Source organism: Gymnogyps californianus, chromosome 2 (assembly GCF_018139145.2).
Source record: "Gymnogyps californianus isolate 813 chromosome 2, ASM1813914v2, whole genome shotgun sequence".
In the NCBI taxonomy this organism is placed as follows: Eukaryota; Metazoa; Chordata; class Aves; order Accipitriformes; family Cathartidae; genus Gymnogyps; species Gymnogyps californianus.
The window spans coordinates 113,205,753-113,223,979 of NC_059472.1; the positions used below are offsets into that span (position 1 = coordinate 113,205,753).

Genomic DNA, 18,227 nt, shown 5'->3' on the forward strand with positions numbered 1-18,227 from the left:
GCAATAAGCCACAATTATCCAGCAGTGTCACTGAGATGCCTCTGTAATGCAAAATCCATAGCAGTAAGTGATGTCAGACTGCGCTTTCCTCAATGAACTGAGTATGAGCTATGAACACTCCCATGCATCTTTTGGGGGATATCTCATTACTGCAGGAGATAATGGCCAATATTTCATACCTATTTCTTTTTTGAAATGATACTAAACAGTAAGTTACAGATTAAAACTAATAAGAAATCATTCACTTGCTAGAGCTGGATTGTTCCTTGTAGCTTATCCTGTGTTCCCAACAGTATATTTTTTCTATAATGGCACTTCTGTTGGAGCTGAGGAACAATACGTAATGACATGGTTTAGTGTTATAATTTGAGCCTCTGGGTACTGTGTTAGTGATGAGATTTTCTTTAAGCGCTATTCTTTTTTAGTTCTTTCAAAAATAATTTCTTCCTCCGATTTCCAGAGAGAATCTTAATTATTAAGAGTACAGCCTCTACCAAGTACTGTTGATTTAAAGAACCAGAACTGAATCATAACAAAGGTTAAAGAGGGAGCATGGTCTGAGTGTAGTAAGACTTTCCCCCCCCACACACACACACTAAATTTGCCTGTGCTCTTGGACAAGTCTTTGAACTGTCTTTCTAGGGTATCATAATGTACATTTAGCAGCAGAACAGTGCTAACGGAAGAAGCCTTAACTTGATTTTTCTCATTTTTAACCTTCAGCAACCAACCTGACATATCTGGACTGAGACCAGGCCAGACTTCATTTTGCGCTGCCATTAATCTGCACGACTTCACGCTGGAAGGCCGCAGCCCGAGGACGTGCTGTCCTCTGCGCTTCAGCGGGGCCTTGCGAGAGTTTCTCAGAAAACAAGAAGACCAGAAGAAGGAGGCAACATTATCGCCCCTGCTCGCAGCCCCGCCGCAGCCCACCAGGACCGGCGGGAAGGCCTCAGCCGAGGACCGGCGGGAAGGCCTCAGCCGAGGACCGGCGGGAAGGCCTCAGCCGAGGACTGGCGGGAAGGCCTCAGCCGAGGACCGGCGGGCTGCCCCGGCCCGGGCGACTCCACTGCCCGGCCGCGATGTGTTTTCCTGGCCACGGGATAAAACGCTGCCGCTTTGCCTGCGAGTCCTCTCGATGCAGCGAGCTTTCCTGGAGAGCTCCCTGCGGAGCACGAGGGGAGTGACGCCGGCTGCCGCCCGCACTCCGCTGTCGACGGCCGAGGGCACCTCCTGTGGGGACGGGCGGAAGCGAAACCCCGCCCTGGCGGCGGTCGGGAGGGAGGGAAGGAGGAGCGGGAAGAGGGAGGTGCTGCCGGCCGCTCCCCGCCCTCCCCCGGCCGGGCGCTGCGGAAGCGCAGGCGGCCGGGGCTGCGTCCCTGTCGGACCCCGGCTGGCGGGAGGCGGAGCGAGAGCCCGGGCACGGCGGCATCCTCCAGAGCGGCCATCGCCGGTGCTCCATGGAGAAGCGGGGCGCGCCGCCGGCCGCCCCCCCGCGGGGCCCGGTGCTGCACATCGTGGTGGTGGGCTTCCACCACAAGAAGGGCTGCCAGGTGAGGGGGTGGCGGGTGCCGCCCGCCTCCTCGTCCGCCGGCGGGTGCTCCTCGTCTCCCGCCTCTCCCCTCCGCTCCTGCGCTTCCTCCTTGCCCTCCCCCGAGTCCCCTCCCCCGCGCTGAGCGGCGCCTGCCCGGCTGCTGCCCTCAGCCTGCGGCGGGGCGGCCCGGCTGCGGCCCCGCGGGGAAGGCTTGAGCCCCTGCGGGAGGGGGCGAGTCTGATGGGGCCCGGGGAGGCGGGGGGGCTTTGCTTTAGCTCAAGGGGGGCGGGTAAGGGAGCCGTCTGAAACCGGCGAGGCGCCGCGAAGCGCGTTAGGGCCCCAGTTGGCCGCGGCCTCCCCCTTCCCCCGCGGAGGGGGCCGGGCCGGGGGTTCCCTCAGCCCCGGGTCGCGGGGCGGGCGCTGCCTGGTGGGGCCGTGACTCAGCCCGCTCCGGGCAGTTAATGTTTATTGAGGTGCGTACGTGACTGCTCCCTGTCCTGCCTCGGCGCTCCCGCCGGGGGGCGAGGCGGAGCGAGGGCCGGCAGGGTGAGCTCCCCGCCGCCGGCCGTCCCCCCGTTTTCCTGTAGATGGCTGGGGGACAGCTCAAATCGCGGCACCCGTATCTACTGTGAGTCGTGCGTGTTTAATGCATTCAGACAGAGAATTAAGAGGAAAAACTGATTATTTTTTAATCTACCTTCTATTCCTGCCGGCCCACCCGGGCAGCACCGCGTTCAACTCTCATAGCTTGTACACAAACACCCTGATGGCCCCAGGGTATATGTCCAGCTTTGATTTAAGTTTTCTTTGCGTGTCTCTTCCCTTTTTTCATAAATGCTTGACTGCTTCGTGTGGCCTGTAAGGTAGAAGAATTTTATCTTGTGTATCTGATGATAGGTATTTTACACTCTGATTTTTTTATTTTTTTTTTAACCCTTGGAACAGGAGATGCTGTTGCCCAGCTGGGCTGCACACATAGTTGCTTTGCTGTGACAAGAGCAGATGGATATAATGTTGGACTTGCAGTCTTTTTGCATGGAGCGTTCTTAGTCTTTACAAAAATTGCCAAAACAATGATGAATGTGATGGTTGCTGTTATACAAGAATTGGTCTGATATGAACACATTTCTATACAAGGTAGCAGAGAGTTAAATTAGTATTTGTTAATGCTTCAGGAAACAAAACAAGCACAGCATGATAACATGTAAAACAAGTCCTCATACCAACACAGGCTGAAGCGGAAGGGCAATAACTCATTGTAGGTGTTCTTCCACCTCTTTTCCTGAAAGATCTGCATGGTGTTGTAATGCATCCTTTCTCCTCAGGGTGTCTAGGGGCTGATCACATGTGGATGTTCGCAGGATCGGTTCCTACGAAGGAATTCGATCATCTAGGTTGCAAGGTTTGCGATATTTATCAGTCCCTTTCTTGTCAAAGATCGTTAGGAGATGAGCGTTACTTGGGCGTCTGCAGGAGGAGGAGCGCATTTTTGCCCTCACCTTGTTCTTGGCCTCTTAGAAAAGACAGAGGTTGGAGACAAAAGCAGAAGTGGCTTTTGTTGCTTCTGTTCTTCTTTTGGGGCCTGTATTTCTTTTCTTGTAACATTATGCAGTGTTGATGCAAAGCAAAAAAACCAAACACCACCACCACCACCACCCCCCCCCAACTATAAATTAGTAGCAGTGAATTTTATCTTGCTGCCAGTAAAAAAAAAACCCAGTGATAAGCACTGCAGCTACTCCAACCCCTGCGACAAGCACTGTGGTTACTCCAACCCCAGCGACAAGTATTGCGGCTACTCAAACCCTGGTGACAGGCACTGCAGCTACCCTAGTTCTTGCAACAAGCACTGCGGCTACTCAGACCGTGACAACAGGATGTTTGTAGAAGTACGTTTTCAGGTGTTGTCAAAAATTGGGTTGGGATACTTGTGAACCAAAGTCTTCGTTAAGTACCTCAACAAATGAACTGGAGAAGTTGGAGAGGAAGGTGGTTGGGGAAGGGGAGGGGGTACCTGTGTCACAAGGAGAAGAACTGCAGGAATATAGTGACAATCGCTAGAACCACAACAGCCAGGCTTCCTTCCTAAGGGAAATCTAACCAGAAATCGAATTTTAAATATATTCTGCCTCTGACTTAGCAGATTTGTTACTGAACTATAAAAATCGTTTCCTAAAAGAACTGGAGGCAGGGAGCTGCACAGCTATAGCCTAATGAGTTTGACATCAGTAGTATGTGAGGCTCTAGAGAATTTGTGAAGGAAAGAATTAATTAACAACGTGAAACTAAGTAGACTGAGTCCTATGGGCATTCACTAAAGATAGATCATGCCTGACTGACCTGTGTCTTTTGTAAGAATAAATGATTGATTTACTTTCTCTGTAAAAGAAATAGAGTAGCTTGAGTCTGCCTGGAACTTGATAACGGATCATGCAGCACTAAAAAAAAAAAAAAAAAAGGTTTTTTTCAAGGTGGAGATACTGGAGAATTAGTATAAGAGCTGGTACTTGGGTAAGGAACAGTATGAAGGAGAGGAACCAGCAACAGATTTGTGTCAGAAGAGGAACTGCTGATCTGAAAGGTGCTTGCACTGAATTTGGGCCCACATAAGTGGCACTGGCATCATTTACGCAGTAAAATCTAACTGTGATGAGCAAACTTGAGGAATCAGTTTTACAAAGGAAGACTGGAATGTCGTGCAAGAGCTCGATGGTAAGGAATGCTGGAATGATAGAAATGGGGTGCATTACGAAGTCATGCAATAGGAATGAATAATAACTGTAGGCTTGGGAATTAAAATGAGGAGACCTCTGGAAGACAAAAGAGACTGCATATGATCAAGGATAAGTCACGGAACTCGTGCGATTTGGGGGCAAGAGTGGCGACATGTAGTCCTATAGTGTAATAATATATTTATTGATGTATAAAAATTGTGATCCACCTTTCAGAAAAATGGATTTCAATTCTGTCACTTCCAGGATTGGATGAGATAGTCCTTGGGCAGTCTGGTTTTGAGGAGAATGTAGAAGAGCTTGGCTAGGTAGGCTAACAAAATGGATTTCAAGGCTATATTCATATGAAGACGGGAAGCTGCCTCTGCGAGTATGGGAACATTCTCCCCTTTTCCTCTCCTGCCTCTTCACCACTGGAAAGTAGAGGTGATTGTGTGGTAAGCTGAAACGGGGAACTGAGGTGACCCAAAAGTAAGCCTTGTTTTGGTGGGTTGGTTTTGAGCCGGTTGGTTCACGGGTTCTGTTTGCTGAGCAGACATCTGCAGAAGACAGCTACACAGGCACAAGGAGAAGACCAGCAAGGGGGTGGAAAAGAGTCTCTTGAAAGCGGCAGCCTGGGACTTCTCTTTTTGCCTGTCATGTTGGCTCATGGTGTTTGGAGTATTCACTGAACCACTGCATTACACGCCATCTGACACAGAGGCTGTCGGAAAGTGAAAAGTAAGGAGGAAAAAAAACCCATTTAATCTCAAAGACAGTGTTGGCACAAGAACAAGTGGATATGAACCGTCTACAGACGTGCTGCAGATCGCATACGAGAAACTCCTAATGGTAGAAAAGCAAAGTCCCAAAGCAGCTTTCAAATGGCACTACTTCAGAGTGAAGTTGGGGAGCTTCAGATCAAGAGATCATACAGCTAGCCTGCCTGTTGTAACATTTCCCTGCTTTGCCTGAGAAGGCTCCTTTTGGGTTCTGTGTTTCCATCTCTCTTTTCCCTGTAGTCTTAGTATGAAATGCATGTGGAATTAGATATTTGGACAGATTTCTTGATGCTAGGTGTTTTCATTAGCTGACTTTCTCTCTGAAGCTTCATCATCTGAAGTGTACAGCTCTTCCTGTTGATTAACTTACAGTAGAAGAAACGTTGAACCTACAGAGCAAAGACTTTTATGTGCAGTTTGGAAATGTATGGAAACTTGATAAAACAATCCATATGCAGTTGTTTACAAAAGAGAAGGAGAGTCAGGGAATCAGTCCGTTTCTGTGTGCCTTTTGCACACAGATAGCACGAGCGTGATGATTGTTCCACGTCCTCCTTCCAAGAGCCCGCTGTTGGACCATGGGTCTTTTTGCTGGGTGAAGTAGGATTCTGTAAGAGACAAAGTGAAGGTTTACCGTACGTACGTTGTTCAGTCTGAGGATGCAGTTTCCTGGGCAATTGTTAACAACTTGGGGTTGCCGCTCACTGTTAGCAAGGCTTTGTGCTGTGTGAAAGCAGCATGTTGCATTTTCAGACTAAAAATCCTGAGCACATTGGAAGGGAACGACAGTTGGCATGAAGCAGACATCGTGACGCGTTTCTTTGCTTTGTACGTAATGGCTGACTTGTTACAGGAACCCTCCTCAGTGCATAATTAAATAGCAATGTCCCGAAATGGGCAGAGCTCATGGGTAGTATTCATTCGATCATGATTTTCATTCATCTGAAATGAAATGACAAACATTTCAGGAGTATTCCCCCCAAAATGGCTTTTTGGATACCTCTTTGCTACTGAGGAGTGGCCTAAGGAGAAAGGGACAGCAAACACAGCCCTTTGTCATATGTAGTTGCTCATACTCTTGTCCATTAATGTAAAACACACGGTTTTGGTGTGGTAGGAGTTTCTACACGCTTCTTGGGCTCTACGGGACTCAAGTCATGAAAACATTGGGGCATAAGTTGGTAGTAAGGGAAGACTGCCACAGAAATGGTGTGATCTGTTTTGGAGTATCTGTAGCTGGTTGACTCATTAGTTGTTGCAGCAGGTTACTGGTCCATCTCCCTGGCTCTTGTTATGTTTTGTTGGTCTCCTGCGTCAGTATAGGGTGGTAAGACTTGGATTTTGGGGCTGTTTGTGCCCTTCTGTGGCAGCTGATAACAAATTTCTCAGTAGTTTTCAGGAGCTGTAGTAGTTAGTGGCTAGTGATTTCAGAGCAAATAAAGGGAAAGAGGGTTTTTTTTCAGAATCATGAAATGTTTCCTCTCATTACAAGTGAGCAATAAAGCACTTGATTTGCCTTATAACGTTTTAATTTTTGAAAGCATTAAATAGTGTGGGAAGCCCATATCTATCTTATGATAGAAGTCTTTAGCAAAAATCTAACCTGAACAGAGCTTGACTAGTAGATCCAAGTTGTGTATTGAAAAATACACAGAGACACCTTTGCTTTATGGTGAAGGTGGAAGACTGAGAGTCATGAGGTGTAGTTCTCCACTAGTGACCCTGTGTGCTGCAATCCTCTGAGCTTTCTGTCTCCAAGCTTTATTTACATGAGGAGGCAGAGAGATAATAGTCTCTGAGGGTGTAGGAAGGTTAAAAATATCCCAAGTACTCTAAAAATCATTCATTTTGAAGGCCAAGTTAAAGTGAGAACTGATTAATTTGAAAAGGAGAGGAAGGAAAGTTTCAGCAAAGCTGGAAAAACTTGCAGGTAAGAGAGCTACGCAGAAGTCCCTGTGAGCCCCCTGGCTGCTTGCTCAGCAAGCACATGCTCCCTTTACTACTCTACTGCCTGACCTGGCACAAGAATCTCCACCTTCTCTTCATGCTATGAGCCTTTCAGGCTGCTACACCTCAGGAAACTCACACCCTCTCTCACCACCACTCAGGCCATACCTAATCTCCCTTCCCTTGGGGCAAGGCCCACCTTTTCTGCACTCACTCTCCTGACCAGTTCTGCACATCGCCTCTGACCTTCTGCAGCCGGCGACCATTGTCTCACATATCCTCTCAAGGCCTTGACTATCTTCCAAACCCCTCTTCGCTCAAACATACGCATTTCCAACTCGGTCGTGGAAAAGAAAAAAAAACGGCTGGGGAGTGGGGAAAGTGCTGTGTGTGTCACGGACTGCTCACGTTGCTGGTCACTTTTGTTTGCTTGGGATCCTTGTTCCATAAACTAACGGCAGCTGATCTTGACCCACTTGTCTGCATGCCAGTGGAGAATGACATTTCAAACTTGGTGTGACAGACATGGGAGTGGGTTATGGTAAATACCGAAAGGCATATTCCCGTGGAATCCCGAAGTTTGTCCTAAGCATCTTCAAGGCGCTTCAACTTTTTAATATAAATCTGATGTTTACTTTCTCCAAAGTAGTGTTTGAGTTGCCTGTGTGGGTGTGTTTTTGTGTGGACTGTGTTTGAAGAGCAATCCCCATGTCTTATCTGACCGTAGAATTTCTTCCTGGCCTGCAAAGGAAACTTAAGATCGGGAATGAAACAGCTGATACCTAAGTTTTAGAGAAGAGCCTGCATATCATCTTTGAGAGGGAAGAATGCCCTTTAAGACTTCTGTCGTGGTTTAACCCCAGCCGGCAGCTAAGCACCAGGCAGCCGCTCGCTCACTGCCCCCCCCACCCCTGGGATGGGGGAGAGAATCAGGGAAAAAAAACCTCGTGAGCTGAGATAAAGACAGTTTAATAGGACAGAAAGGAATGAAAAAACAATGATAATGATAATAATAATATGACAATAGTAATAGTAAAAGAATTAAACTATACAAAGCAAGTGGTGCACAATGCAATTGCTCACCACTCGTTGACCGATGCCCAGTGAGTTCCCGAGGCGCGATCCCCCCTCCCAGCCAGCTCCCCCCAGTTTATATACTGGGCATGATGTCATATGGTATGGAATAGCTCTTTGGCCAGTTTGGGTCAGCTGTCCTGGCGGTGTCCCCTCCCAGCTTCTTGTGCCCCTCCAGCCTTCTTGCTGGCTGGGCACAAGAAGCTGAAAAATCCTTGACTTAGTATAAACACTACTTAGCAACAACTAAAACCATCAGTGTGTTATCAACATTCTTTTCCTACTAAATCCAAACCACAGCACTATCCCAGCTACTAGGAAGAAAATTAACTCTGTCCTAGCCGAAACCAGGACAACTTCTTCCCTTCCTGAATTGTGTATGTGCTCCTCCTGTCATTTGAGAGCTTCAAGTACTTGAGCTCCAGAAGGTAATGCTTGTGGCGATCTGCAGAAATCAGCATGTAACATGGCCTGAGCAATCTGTGCACGTGGCCTTTTTTACTTATGCCTAGGGAGCATATGTCTTCAAGCAGCATTGTTGGCAAGTTAGGCTTGACTTTGTTTGCAGAATTAGGAGATCTCTAAGGAACAATCAAGTTCAGTCTGCTCTTTTCATCAGCTCTTTTGAGAACTGCCTACATTTCCAGGTCTCCTGCACCCTCGATGGTAGCCCATGTTTCCAAGAGCAAATTACTGAAGTTGCTCTCTTCAGTAGATTCCATGGGCAGCCTTTCTGGAGGCATCTTTCTTTTCTTTTGTTAAGGGGAATGCTTCCAGCCTGTCTCAGTCCCCGTTTGTTTGCTGTCTTTCTTCTAAGACTCTGTTTTACTGGAGAATTACTTTTTTCTCTTCTTGATCTCTGCCAACCCAGTAATTGCTGTGATTGTTAGATGTGCTTGACACTCTTAACCATGTAAGTGAAGTGTATGCTTTGTTGTCTTTAAAGTTCTTGTGTCTTTGTTTTGGGGGAGCACAGTAGGCAGGTTTGTGCAATAGGTAATCTTCTCTAGTAATTAAACAAGATCTTATTAAAGGAAAAACAGAAACGAAAAAAAAACTTGAAAAGGAACTAGGCTGGAATCAAGCCGAAGGGCTTTGTTCCTGGCTCTGTTGATGATAACCTGTACACATTAGCACAATTTCTTTGTTTTTGTTCCCTGCTTGTAGTAATACTATTTAAGCGTTTTAAAGGACCGTTATGAGCATGAAATCTCTTGATGAAGTTAATCATAGAATACATCGAGTATCAAAGATTAGCTTGTTGTCTAAAATACATGGATTTGCTTATGTTCAACAGGTTGAAACTTTGAAAGAAGCTTTTAGCTTTTATTAGAAAGGCTACTCAAATTAGCATAGGATGCTAATAGCTTTAAATACACAATGCATTGCTGAGTACGCAGTGTAATTGCTGTCTCACACTTCTGTAAACAATGCCACAGATTCTGATGTCGTGTGTAGAATTAATGATGGGTTCCACTCTTTGCATGTCTATGTAATCCACTTATTTATTATTTTGTGTTCACTGTTCAAGAAAAACTCCCAGGTATGGTGGATTTTTGTTTGTTTGTTTTGTTTCTTTGTTTAGTTTTTCAAGCTTTAAAGAGCATTACGCTTTGATAATCTTGCAGTTGCTTCCTTGAAGTCCCAGACAGGAAGTGAAGTATTCCTTTGAAGGATTCCAATACTGGATATCTTCTCCATAGTTGCCCTGATGTGTGAATTGAGAGAAGGTTCCTTAATACCTGTTTGCAGTTAGGTAACGCTTTCCATGGTCACCATCGTTACCTTTCATCTTATGATCTGTTTGTTCTTTGTAGGTGTCATAACATCCAAGTAGTCATTTAAACATTCTGTACCAGGAATCTTGACCTTTCTCTTGAATAAATGAATGAATGCTGAATCAGTAAAGTACATATTTCTGTACCTCTGTCACATCTTTCATCTACCTATTTCAGAAAGTTTTCAAATAGTAACTCGGGCTCTCAGCACTTGTATAAAGGTAGCAACGTAATTTACATACATATATAATAGAGGGAGGTTCAAAGCTGTACAATCGCTGAACAGAGGTCACTTGAGTTGGAGTAAATTGGAACTTACAAGTCTCAACTTTGTGTTCCCTGTCCTAATATTGCCTTATTTTATGATATGTGTCTAATTTTGGTAATCTATCCCATAGCTTGTATGTGGTGCTAAATTATTCCACCTAGGCAGGCATGTTGTTTCTAAAAGCACTGTCAGAAAGCTGTGGATACAAGATGTGAAAGCAAGTTCCTTATATGCTATATGAATTACACACAATGGCTGTTTCTAAACTGACAAGTAAATGTGTTTTAAAGCATGCCTACAGTCCTGGTCCTCCATTTTCCCCGGAAAAGGAGGATTCACTGTACCATTTGACAACTCCCTGCCAGCCTGCATGGGCTCCTTCCCATTGGGAACCAGTCTATTCTAGTTGCTGTGTTGGGTAGACATCAGTTAGGAGTAGAGCTGAGAGTTGCCTTCTCTTGTTTCATTAAAGAAGCTGCCCTCTCTGGTACCTTGTATCTTAAGAGTTCATCCTGTATGAATTCTAACTTTCTGTAAGACCACAAAGTGTTGTCTTGAGGACACAGAGTTCCCTAGCAAGCCCCCTAGGCTGGAATGGTTGCAGTAGTATTATGTTCCTCTTCTGGGGGGAGGGGGGTTGTTGTTATTTACTTTCTTTGAGGAGATTGATATGAGCAAAAGTTCCAAAGCAGAGGATTTATGTCTGACTTGAGCTGTATGACTACAAAAATAAAATATTAAGTAATTGGAAAGAGTGTCTAAAATGCATACTAGCACGACTTTGAAAACAAATACAAAGGTTTCGGTGTTTCAGGTTATTTTATCTTTTAGCACCTAAGAGTCAAAACTGCACTAACCTAGTCAGAGTTTTCGAAGCAAACTTGAATGGTTATATTATGCATCTGTAGCAACACAAATGGTGTCTTAGAACTTTTGTAAGTGGCTGCTCTGTAGCTTTAATGATATGGGAACGTGAAGAAGTTCCAGTTTCAGGAACTGGAAGGATAGAAAAGACTATGCCCTACCTCTTTGTAATACATGGATTTCTTTAGCTGTTACTGTGTGTGTATGTAATGGATTTTTAAATATATTTATATAAATATGTATGATACATATTTATTCTACAGATACATATTTATATAAATATGCATGTGTATTATACGTAGTTATTACACATATACATATTTATATAAATATATAACATATATTTAAAAATCGTTTGTTAGAGGTCATTGTATTACTGTATAGGCATTATTGTTATATGGATGGGCTCTTCAGCTTGTAGATCCTGATCTGTTGGTTCTGCCATACAACAATGGGGAAAGTTTGTCATTTAAATCTGATTAAATTGTGATTTAAATAATAAATTGTTCTCAGTGCTGAAAGACTAACAATGTTCTTAGATTTTCATTTGGCTGCATGCTGCAGTTGTTACGGTGATTCAGATAAAATCATTGGTGTGCTGGTTTTCTCTGGATCTGGGCTAATATATCAAGAAAACGTCTTTTAAAAATCCCTGCTTTGAGTGAAGAACAAATACTGACTTATTTGAAATGAGGGATCAAGTTTTAGGTATAATTTTAATCTGTTGGGTTTTTTGGTCACTGCTGCTTAGCATTATACTCAATACTCAACATCCTTCTGTTTTTCCTTTCTTAAATGAGAGAGGAAGAGTTGGTATCCTCGAAATTAAAAGTGTTGAAATGATTTATGAAGGGAAAAGTTTTTCTAAATAGGAGTGTAATGAGTGGGTTTTGCTGATCTCCTTTTCTTCATTTGAAGCAATTATTCTACCTATTTGTGCAGTACAAGCAATGGGAGAGATCATCAAAGCAATTGTTCAGAGAATGGAATGGGTTCGCTCCCTGTAAATTAGGTTCTGCAACTTACTGAAAGCATCCTGGTCTTTAACATAATACTGTCATTCTAAATATTTCAGATTTTTTTAGAGATTTGAGATTAAATCCTCTTTCCATTGAACCAATGGAAAAACTTATTTGGGTCCAGATTTTTTTCATTTCTAGTCTGAAGAGAAATCTTCCAAAATACCCATATTGAAGAGGAGAGCTTATATTGTGACTGTGCTGAGTAAGAGGGGTCAACTTGTAAGTGGAGTGGTTCAAATGTGATAGTAGATGGAATGGGGAGGATGGGGAGTTTATACTGACTTTCCAGCACATTTTAAATTATCACTGTTTAGTGTTCACTGAGGATCTTACTCTTACTGTGATTGCTAACACTTAACACTTTTCACAGATAAGGAAAACAACCTTACCTGACTATAAAGTTCACCGAAAATTAATGCCAACTACCTATCTGATGTTTGAGTGTGATAGTTTAGGTGGACATGCACATATATTTTTGGAAATTCCTCTTTTATCAATGTCCTTTTTTAACCTCTCTTCTGATTGTGTACTTGTAATTTAGTAGAAGACAATATCAATGCATTTTTTTTAAAGAAAAACTATCAAGTTAGTTCCTAAATGTAGGAACTGAAATACATGTTTCCTTGCCTGCACTCATCTTTTCTTACTGTGAGTTAATGAATGTCTAGTAAATTGTTCTGGCTAGGAAGTCCCTTTAAAGACAAGGAACCAAAACAGATTGCTTAGACCTTTTTTTTTTTCATTCCACAAACAAGATAGGACTGTGTATCAGTAGGTGCTTTGCGTCCAAACTGTTAGATTCAGTACAGACTGCATATAAAAGGTTAGTTAATGCAGCACAATTACAGAAAAACAAAAATGTCAGTTCCAGAAATTCAGTTGTACTTCAGTTTAAGGAGTTTTTTTAATTTATATTTTATTTTAACTTGATAATCCACAAGAGTTGAAATACTTTTTGTAGTGAAGAGCACAGTTATTTATTTCTCCACTAAATCAGAACACAATATGCTGTATTGATTTTAGTTCTGAAATCCATCAAGAGCTATCTGCTTACAGAACAAGACAATCTGAACAGGCAGAAAGCATGGCCATCAAAACCCCTTGACAGGCATAATCAATATTTCCAGCTGTAATGAAGATCCCTGACACTTGGAAGAGTAAGAAATGAGTGGAGTTTCTAGTTCACATTTTATGTAGTTTATTCTGAAGTCTCTGAGGAGTTCAGCTTTGAATTTCATTTTGTTGAGTCTTTTTTAATTCACTTGAGGAGACAAAAAACTAAAATCTGCTCTGGCAGTCAGCTCTGAAAACTTACGTGTATTTCTTTGTTCCTATTGACTACTGAGCTTTATTAAAAGACTTTATTTCTCATATTTGCAGGCATTTTTTGTAATGCATATATGTATTAATGGCAAACAGGGAATTTGAAGTGCATGTTTATGCATGCACATGCATATATGTATGGATTTACATAAAAATCCATTGTATTTAAATAAAAAATGAGTTCCTCTTTCTTCATTCTGTGAAGAGGGAGAAAAAAAGCTGTGAGACAGGTCTCTTCTGTAGTCCCATCGCATCCCCCTGTCATGGTTGGTCTTGCGTTTAAAGTGGAAGATGAGAAAAAAATAACTTTTTTTTTTTTAAAGTTGCCTTAACTAGGAACACTTACTGTACAGTTTGCACACACAGGGTGAGAGAAGAATTTTACTGAGGCTCCAGTTGTTCAAAAACTCAGAAGTGATAGAACTGAGATTCTCTCTACCCCATTATTATCACTTTTGTACATGTGCACTGCTCAGTTTCAAGACTTTCAAGAACTGTGAGGTTTGGGCTTTTTTTTTTTTTTTAAGGCTACTCAATGTTCTTATTATACTTTGGTTTTGAAATAATGTTTTTTCTATGCAAAGGATTCCTAACTGCAATTGATGCAAGTCTGCAAATTGAGCTGTAGAAATCAAGCAGAATGTCTAGAAGATGAGGAACAGTTAGGGTGAGTGTCACCTGCATTAATTCAGTCATCTGCAAGTTAGACTTAGAAGTCTGAGCTAGCTCTCTTCAGAGACCATTGAAAGAAAGAGATCGGATGAATCATCCTCTGCAGGTGTCTGTTTTCTCTTACTATGCAGAATGCTTAGGAAGACTGGCTCGGAGATCTTGCTTTTTGACACGTAGTCAGCTGACATGAATCCCACCTGCAGTGACTACTTGTGAAAAAGTTTGACTTAACTCTTTGAAATGAAATCACTGGGAGCTCTTAAGTTGGAGGAGGGGTGGAAGGAAGTTCTCCAGGGCATTGCATGCTGTCTTTGCTGTTGGATTATCTTTTTCTTTTTCCTGCTTCTTTGTTACTTCCACCCTTTCAGCCTCCGCAATATGAGGAGGTACTTCTACAAGCAGTGATCTATTAAACTACACAAATGTGATTCTTCCTTAGAAACCAGGCTCCTTCCTACGTGGGTCCTCTTGGGGAGGGGGAGGAATAGTATGTCATAATGCAAATCAGGTCTATCATAAAGTATATATGTAAAACATATTATTTAGGGCCACCTAAGCAATCTTAATTCTGCTTTATCTGAGTCTTGTGATCTTCTCATTTATACACACCCATGCATACAGAAATCTCTATATTAGAACACATACTTTTGAAAGAAACAGACTAATATAAAACAAGATTATCATCAGTGTCACTAATACCTGTTCAGTTTGTTGAATTTGGAACAGTCAGGGCCTGCAGAAATCCCTGTTGCTGGGAGTATCTGATAGCAGCTGAGGTGTTGATAGCGTATGGTGAGCTAGAACAAAGTAGTTCCTCAGCAAATTTCATGCTGTCAAAAGAACACAGGAGCCAGATCTCTCAGCTTTATTCTGGACTTTAAAAAGGAGTATTCCTTAGTGAATACATGTTTTTCATATAGCCTGAATTGTCCTACCCTTCTTTCCTTTCACTATGTCTTCTAATTCATTATTTTGGTAGGAATGGAAAATACAATTGTAATTCTGTAAGTGCTTGGAAGCAATGATGTCTTAGATTCTTACTTACAGTATTTCCTTGTCAGGAATGATGCTTTGAAAGTATTCACTGAAATCTAAGGGACCCAGGTTTCCTCTGTATTCAGTGGCAAGAAGCTCCTGCAGAGGGTGAACCCCTTTCTGTTGGCCATACAGTGAAGTAAAATACCTGATTCAGGTGGTTAGTGTAGATGCTCCTTGACTATGTTTTAAAACTTAGCAATAAATAAAGCATGGTTCCTAAGGTTACTCCTCCTGCAAGAATCCAGTAATAGTTCTATAAACAGTGTTTTCAGCCAGGCAGTTTGAATCTGGACAATGTCAAATTGTATGATATAACCCTCTTCTGTATTGCAGATATTTACATGAAGCTTCTAACATTTTAATTTTCTTATAATCTGTGATTTGAAAAGGATAGCAGGGAATTCTCAGGATTTATGTATGCACTAAATGGCAAGCAGTTTCTCTGCTCCCTGTATGGATGCTAATTCCAGTGTTTCTCCTTTGGAAGGCAGATGCTCTTCTGTTTTGCTTAATGGCACATTTTGTTTAAAAGGCTTTATGGATTCTTGATAACTAACTACAGGCCAGGGTCTGGATTTCCTTCTCCTTCCCCTGCCAAAATTAATCCTTTTTCTATTGCATGTCTTTTTTCCACCCCCTTGCGTAATTATTCTTTGTGGGTTACTTACCTTTAGCTCAGGACTTCGGTCTTTCACCAGACCTTTATTTTTTTGGTGGATATTTTCAAGATCTCTTTTATAATACGAGGAATAAGAAAACTTGAAATTGATACAGCAAGTAGCAAGGCTGATTCCTTGTGGCGTTTTCTTGTCCTTGGTGCTTTTTTCCAAGTTGGCAACAGTTGTAGAAAGAGTGACACCGTGTGGTAAGGTGAAGAGTTTCACTTTTCTTGATTTATTTCCCATTTCTTCTTCAGTACTCTCATCCTTTACAGTGGTTTTTATTTTATCATCCATCACATGTTAAGATTTTCTGTGTGCTTGCTTTGTCATGCTTTTTTATTTTCGTGTATACATTTTACAGCTTACTAGTTTATTGCTAAATGTCCTTCAAGAGAAGTTGCAATATCTTTAAACAGTTACTGATAAATTTGCGTTTAGATTTTGTTCAGTAATTTTAGAAATGCACGTCTGGAAAAAAGAGTTGGTGAAAGTGGCTGGAAACCCAGGATAGTAGTGTGAAGATGCTGATTATGAGGATCTGTGATAGATGTAGCGTGAGGAATAGAAAGGTTGTCCCTGTTACTGGGAAAAAGAGGTAAATGGCAAGTAAATGAAAGGTGAAATTGAAAGGCAGGATTTCTTGGAGAAAGGAGAAGGAGGTAGCACTCATTGCAGTCAAGGGCATAAAAATATTTAAAAGCAGTATTTTGCTCTTAGTATAGTTTTTGAGATTATTCAGCATCCGGGAGGGTAAAATAGAGGGTTGCATGTGTTCAAGTGTTACCTGGTCATGAACACTTGAGGGGCTGAGAAGCCAAATCTGATTTCAGGATGTGTGTGCCTCAGCAACGACCCCTGCTGACGCTGCAGGTGCAGCAATGTGCTGCTGGCTATGTGCATACGGGGGAGAAGGTATTCAGCTGCTGGGTGATGTTTTCTCCTTGAAGATCTGTTTCATATTTCTCTTGTGGAAAAGGTACTAGGCTGGATGGAAGCACTCTAGAAGCCAAATCTGTCCAGGGCCTGTCAGTTAGACTACACATGAGTCAGTCCATGGATGCTTTGGAGGAAGAGACAAGGAATGCTAGTAGGAAGAAAAACTTTGTTTCATACCATTGCTAAAGAAAAGGTGCTAGGCTGAATCACAGAGGCTTGCTGGTTTGGTAACAGTAATGTATTCTCTGTCTCCCCTCTGTTTTTGTTTGTTTAGGTTGAATTTTCCTATCCTCCCCTAAAGCCTGGAGAAGGACATGACAGCCACAGTTTACCAGAGGAATGGAAATACTTGCCATTTCTCGCCTTACCAGATGGGGCTCACAACTATCAGGAAGGTAAGAAACAAGAGAGGAAGTTGCATGTACTACTACTGCTGCAACCAAGAGAAAAATCCTGATACCTGAACAGTTGATCAACAATTCTTTTCACTATTAGGCTTCCTGTACTTCTTGTTTAAGCTGCAACATACATGTTGCTTCAGAGTTTGAAGTGAAAGTAGATCATAAAGGTGTAGCTCCTACATCAACAAATCAGATGTCAATGAAAGCTTAAGGATTACCCCTTGTGTGTAGTCCTAGCACAAAACAAGGCTACCAGCTTTCTCAGAAGTTCTTTGAAGAGGGAATAAACTCTCGAGTAAAACCTAATCCAGTTTTGAGGTAAGGGAAAAATGAAATTCTAAAATTCAGTTTTGTAAAGTATGTAGTTATTATGATTATGTTTTTTTCCCTCCACTAATTTAGAGATTCTTAGAATGACCTACAAGTCTGTAGAATGACATATTTTGAAAACCAGCAAATGTAAAGGGCAGGAACAGGAGCTTTAGTGTATTTGTCAGCAGAATGAAGATAGAATTATTCCTTTGCCGTGTAGTTACCAGCAAGTTCACTGCAGTTACTTTTTTTGTTTAGAATTGCATTTATTTCTTGGTTTATTTGACAGCAGTTCAGTTCATCACCGTGACTTTTATATGCATGTTCAGTTGTTTCATCTTTTTTTCTGCAGAGCAGTGAACAAGGAAGTCACTTAGAACAGCAAAATCACAGAAACTTTTTAATACTACTTTTAATAAGATTTTTTTTTTAACTTGATGTACTTAGGTTCCTAATTCTCCAGCTTCCAGAAACCTCATTTGGAAGCAAAGGAAGTCATATCAAAATAATCCTCTTCCTAGCAGCAATAAGAGTCTCTCTGACTCTGCTCTGGGTCATGATTTTTGTTCAATTTCTGCATTGTTAAATACATAATGAGAAGTAGGCTAAATTCAAAGCTAGGAAAATCATATGCAGCTGCAATTACCTGTTCTCTCTTGGCTCAGTACTATCCCAGTTAATGCTTAACTTTGAGCATTTTTATTGCTGCACTGAAAGATTATAAATGTATTTTTTGGTAAGAAAAAATAAAAAGAAGACTTCACAACAAAACTGATATATATCCTTGTGTTTTGTGGGCAAGAATACACATGAACTTGAAACAGGCAAATATGTTTCAGATAATAGTTATGTTGTATTTACTGTAACTTTATTAGATGTCTATTTTTTTAGTTTTAAACTAAT

The 18,227-nt window shown here is 42.1% G+C and overlaps 2 protein-coding genes across 2 annotated transcripts in view; one reads left to right on the top strand and one right to left on the bottom strand.

The window, feature by feature from the left end:
- Positions 1-18,227, bottom strand: part of LSM5 (LSM5 homolog, U6 small nuclear RNA and mRNA degradation associated) — a 756,742-nt gene that overhangs the window by 21,529 nt on the left and 716,986 nt on the right. The window lies entirely within an intron of this gene.
- Positions 1,461-18,227, top strand: part of AVL9 (AVL9 cell migration associated) — a 44,641-nt gene continuing 27,874 nt past the window's right edge. The window contains exons 1-2 of the mRNA XM_050915813.1: positions 1,461-1,553; positions 16,886-17,006. Coding sequence (XP_050771770.1) covers positions 1,461-1,553; positions 16,886-17,006 — 214 coding nt within the window. The remainder of the gene's footprint in view (positions 1,554-16,885; positions 17,007-18,227) is intronic.